Source organism: Nesoenas mayeri (assembly GCF_963082525.1).
Source record: "Nesoenas mayeri genome assembly, chromosome: 9".
NCBI lineage: Eukaryota > Metazoa > Chordata > Aves > Columbiformes > Columbidae > Nesoenas > Nesoenas mayeri.
In genome coordinates this window covers 12,977,068-12,982,479 of record NC_137557.1, presented here as the reverse complement: position 1 = coordinate 12,982,479, position 5,412 = coordinate 12,977,068, and the positions used below count along the sequence as shown (strand labels likewise).

The window sequence follows — 5,412 nt, the reverse complement described above, 5'->3', positions numbered from 1 at the left end:
GTCATACCCTGCTTTGTTTAACTTACTCTGGCAAAGAAAGAAAACAGAGCAAAGGTTTTCAAATAGTTGCAGCTTTACTGTGAGAAACAATTTGCTTGTTCAACACAGTATTAACTACCAGCACTGCAGCTACTTTTAAAAAGCATTAACAATCATCTTTTGGATTTCCAGAAAAGTAAGGACATTACCACCTTCAATTGTTGCTTAAAAACTGTCTGTTTTTTCTTGAACAGAAGTTCCGAGGCAGCACTCTGGTGTTATCCAGTGGCAGGACTTCAGCTGTTTTAAGTTCTTTCCACAGAGGCGCATGAAGCACAACATAAAGGAGCTAGGAAATAATCCACAGCCTTGCAGCCAGTCACAGACCCCGCTCCCTCCCTTTCGCAAGCTCAGAAACAGCAAAATTAATCAAACCAACACGGCAGAGATTACACAAGTAGCTGCTGTTCCACTGCTGCTTCCTCCCGTCTCCCTTGGCCACAACTTCAGGAACAGCTGCTGAAGCAAATTGAAAAATTACAAATGAGACCCCAGGGCTTCTGACAATTCATCTTCTCTTCTCTACTTTTCATATAAATTTAGGTACCACAAGCGCTTGTCATGTGACTGACTGTTAATACATTGCTTTGTGCTTCGGCAACTCTCTAAACAATCTGTCTCAAAGGTTTGCTAGCAAAAACAATGCTGAAATAATAACAAAATCATGTAATCAGTCACTGTCACCATTAAAGCACATCTCACTGCTCCCTTTGTTTCCGCCAGGTGCCAGCAATGAAATTCATCTCTACTTCCTTTCTTGTCCATCTAATATGAACTTGGCTAATGAATCTCTGCTCATTATACTCCAATTTGACTTGTGGTTATACACAGGAGCACTATAACCAGTTAATGATTTAGATACATCACACAAAAATAAAATCTTTATTAAAATTTGTAAAGATGTTTTTAATTAATTTTTATTAAATATTATAGAATTAGTTCCTCATAAATCATTTGTGAAAATAAATTGTTTAAAAAATTAAATACTGATGTAACTGTCCTACATATGTCCTGGGCAAAGGGCTCAGCTCTTTTCTACTTGGACTTTCACTGATGCCATGTGGAACAGCCCCAATTTTTAGCAATGGAAGGAAAATTGCAAATCAAATGATTCCCGGTGCTGGCCTTTAATTAGAATTTAAGAAAAAGGATGGACAACTAACCACGCTCTGTCAGGGTACAAAATCTTTATTCACCAATAAGTTAAGTGTTCTTATAAATAGATGTTCTAGTCTTTTGTACGCTGTATTGAGTTTGAAGTGAAGCTTCAGTTATTCCTCAGACTCTGATCCTTCTTCATCTTGACTAATCTGGAAGTAGCGCAGTTCATACGTCTCCTTGTCAGACGCGACAACGCGAAGCCAGTCACGCAGATTGTTCTTCTTGAGGTACTTCTTTGTGAGGTATTTTAGGTACCTTAAAAGCAGTAATTATACATTAGAACAGTCTCATTTAACAACTCATACTGCCTGCTGTCTGCACTCCACCCAAGACAGGTCTAGCAGGGCAACACTGCATACTAAGTATATCCAGAAATAATAAAAATCATATGTAACAGAAAATAAAAGTATATTTTCATTTAAGAATTTATTATTTGATGCTTTTTGACAACATAGCACAACACCAGTAACTCTAAAGCATTGAGAAGTGGTTGTAAACCTTGGCCTAACACAACAGATATCGGTGCATCTGGATCTGTGAAATGAAGGTGGGGATGCAGGGAAGGAACCACTCCTCTAACCAGTGCACCTACCTGCCGCATGACCCAACCAACATACCAGGCAGTTTAGGGGTTCTTCCACAATGTGTACTGTATACGCATGCATTTTAATACAACCTATTTAGTGATAAAACAGTCACCCATGTCACAAATTCAGCATGACTTTTAAAAGCATCTCTTTCCCCAATAATATATTTCCAACAACCTATATAAAGCAGCTCTGTATTACTATGCTTACACTAGAGGGAGCACTAATTTGTAATCAAGTTTTCTCTTTTAAGAAGCAGTTCTTAAAAAATCTAAAAGTAGAGATTTGCTTGAATTACATTTTATTAAAGCTATGAGGGTTAGCATTAACACCTTCTTTGTACACACCGTAACTACACCATGTTCAACATGACTGTTCAAAATCCACTACCACAAATACAACAAAAGGAAACTTGTACCAACCTTTTAGAAAACTGCTTCTCCGATGTCACCGTGATCTTGTTTTTCAGACGTTCAATGTGAACGGTGTTGCCCAAATTCCCAGTTTTTCCATTGACCTTAACCTTCTCCTTTAGAAACTGTTCCTGTTTCAACATTAAAGAAATAGAACACTAGGGAAGGGCACCCTAGGTATGAACTAGGGAAGGGACCCTAGCCACAGAGCAACATTAAAATCACCATTCACTTATGTCCTCATAGCAAGTATTTACAATGCAGTAAGATTTTACAGTGTGAAATTGAAAAAAATAATCCCCGTGTTAAAACAGGATTAAATGGATTAAATATAAGCCAATTTATTAATGGACAGGTATGAACCATCTTGTCTGTAAAAGACATCTAAACTCAAGAAACTTTCAAAAAATGCCGGTAATTTAAAGCACAACTGTTGATTTTACTAGTTCAAAATGTAACACTTCAGCTTCAGTTATCGTACTGCATTAAGGCTGTTATTATATTATGCACCGTAAGAATGAGCAAAACCACGACTTACAAAATTCCCAGAATCAAAAATTCCATCTTCCACAGGATGGGTCAAGTCAAGGCAAAACTTCCAGGTTGACTTCTTAGATTTCCTGTCCTTTTGCTAAAACACCGAAAAAAACCCCAACGTTAACAACTCACACCCGACAAGCTCGTTATTACAGAGGCTGCCCCCTCTGACGAGCGCCGGCCCGGGCCGACACCGCCTGGGGAGCGGGGCCCGCTGCAGTCAGCCTGGGCCCGGGCGGCCGCCAGCCTGGCCAGGCCCGCTCGGGGAGAGGCCCTCTGGTAACGGGCGGCGGGAAGGCCGCCAGCCGCCCCGCAGCCCCTCGTCCCGCGGGACTCACCGGCGCCATGCTCCCGCCGCCGCGCTGGGTGAAAGGAAGTAGGGTCAGGCACGCCGCGCTTTTATAGCCTGCCATGACGTCACCACGCAAGCGCGCGGGGCGTGGCAGTGCAAGGCACGCTGGGAGGCCCCGCGCGCTCTCCGCCGCACAAACAGGCACCAGATGCGTCTGTAGCATGAATGAGTCACCGTTTTTATTTAACTTTATTTCCCGGTTTTTATTTCTGTCGGACAGGAACGCAAGCGTTTCTCTCGCTCTCGTACAAGTGGCAGGCCGCGCCGCGACGGCGGTGAAGCTTCTGGCTCACAGGAGGGGCCCGTGAGCAGCCCAGGCTGGGCTGGAGCCGATGGATCATCCCACAGCCCATGAGCAACACCAGCTCCCCCAGCACCCACACTTTATTATTTCTGGAGCAAAACACACATTTACATCTTTCCCCCTATCGTTTGCATGGCGTTGGAAATACAGCTCCCAAAACACGCAGTTTTGAACCATGAGAACCAGCGTTGCCCCGTGCATGCAATTTCCAGGGGTCAGCTTTTGCCGTGACCAGTAAAAGGACTCGTCGCGGTCCTTCCTCTTTCCCCTGCCTTTTGAAAACGCACCAAACAAGCTACGCTTACAATGTACAGCACAGGAGAACCGAGAAAATGGGTTTTCTGTGACACAGTGCTACATAGCAAGTATTTCTTTTTAAGCTCACAAACCAAGTTACTCTCAGATGCCAAATACCATAGGACCAGACTGCAGATGCTGGAGAGATTTCAAACACCCTCAGTGCACCGTGCTGACCTGCTGAATGCTCCACCACCCTCCCACCACACCTCCAGGGTCTATGCCTTCATTAATGACATAGTCAAAATATCCTTAACAAGGTAAATTTTTTTTCCTGAAGTTTAGTTCTACTGTAACAAACTACATTCTAAATTAATCAACCAAAACAAAAAAAAAAGCAAAAAACCAAAAAACAGTGGGATTGATTGAATTTTGAATTCTGTAAAACTGACCTGCAGTAACCATATGAGTTTGAGCTGTCAACAAATTTGACTTCTTTACAGATTATGTAAAATTACCTGTATTGTGAAATTCCAGATTGTGCACCGTTTCTGGGTACACTGTGGATTAGAAAAACCTGCAAGAGGCTTGAAAGCAGTTACATTAAAAACAATGAAACTCAGCTAACTTCTTAAAAAAAAAACAGCCCTGAGAACACGGCTCAACTAGCAAGAGCCTAGTTGAAAAACCACCATTATAAGCAAAAATTGGAAGGATCTATTGAAATCTTAAAGTATTATTTGCCAATATTTGAGGCAGGAAATTCTGCAGTCTTTCCAATTCTGTAAAGTAAGAAGAGAAACTCAATGAATTGGAGCCATAAAAAAAATGCATTATTTGGAGTGGAAATACTTTTCTTCACTTCCTAGTTTTCACAGCCTCTAAGCAACTGCATCAGTTATTAGAAGGTTATAGTTTTCTGTTTTGACACAATTTAAGCGTTATGAGAGTACTACAGAACAAGTACATCGGTAAGATTTGTTTTAAAGTAAAGCTATGAAAGGAGGATTTTGCTAAGCATTTGGTTAGGGATCTTAAAGATACGCATCTATATGGACTACTGATCACAAACAGTTTGTTGCAAACAATTCTGACAGTAAACTGAAACATCTTACTTTGGAAAAAAATGCTTTGAATATTCTAATTTAGAAGCAACTTTTAGCCTTACTGAAACTTGGAGATTATGCTTAAGACTCATGCTTATGTATTTACCTACTATGGGAAATTTCATGCATGATGAGCCAATGCTCTGCACTTCCATAGTGTTCGAAGTGCTTCACAAAAGACAACTAAGTATATAAGAGCAAAACTAATAATGAAGTACTTAATAATTTAAATCTTGCAGAACTGAAGGTTGCAATAGAAGGACATCCCTACATCCCAAGGAGGGCTCTTCCAACAAGCTGGAGATCATAAAGCCTCTCTCTTTAGATTGCTGTAGTACCTGAAAACTCCAGTCAGACCAGGACCCCACTTGTAGGAACAGGGCAAAAAACAGCTCTTGTCCCAGAGAGTTTCCAGTCTAAACAGATGCTTAGACTGTTGGCCAGTGGCATCAAATACTTGTCTTCCAACAAGGTTTTAGAGGACAGACAGGCACCTGAAAGTAGACTAAAGCACTACTAGAACAAGGACAAATCCAAGTCTTGTAGTTTTCAAGCATATTATAAGTTTTTTAATGTGGTGATAGCATTAGAACTTGCATTAGTTTGACATAGCAACCTATGACTTCCCATCTGATGTTACACAGCTCAGCTTGCTGCCAAGACCATCACCAGTGGT

The 5,412-nt window shown here is 41.2% G+C and overlaps 1 protein-coding gene across 1 annotated transcript; it reads right to left on the bottom strand.

Annotated features, from left to right (window-relative positions):
- Positions 1 to 1,206: 1,206 nt before the first annotated feature.
- RPL22L1 (ribosomal protein L22 like 1) lies at positions 1,207 to 3,121 on the bottom strand. The gene is made up of 4 exons (XM_080349809.1): positions 3,076 to 3,121; positions 2,739 to 2,831; positions 2,210 to 2,331; positions 1,207 to 1,455 (listed from the first exon to the last, which is right to left on the bottom strand). Exons 1-4 carry the CDS (start codon positions 3,082 to 3,084, stop codon positions 1,311 to 1,313), a joined length of 369 nt encoding a protein of 122 aa, XP_080205935.1. The 5' UTR covers positions 3,085 to 3,121; the 3' UTR covers positions 1,207 to 1,310.
- Positions 3,122 to 5,412: the final 2,291 nt, after the last annotated feature.

Excerpts from the sequence above, each read along its gene's own strand:
- RPL22L1 (XM_080349809.1), bottom strand. Across the intron at positions 2,332-2,738 it reads TTTTTGATTCTGGGAATTTT|GAACAGTTTCTAAAGGAGAA; the intron begins GTAAGTCGTGGT and ends ATGTTGAAACAG. Across the intron at positions 1,456-2,209 it reads GAGAAGCAGTTTTCTAAAAG|GTACCTAAAATACCTCACAA; the intron begins GTTGGTACAAGT and ends ACTGCTTTTAAG.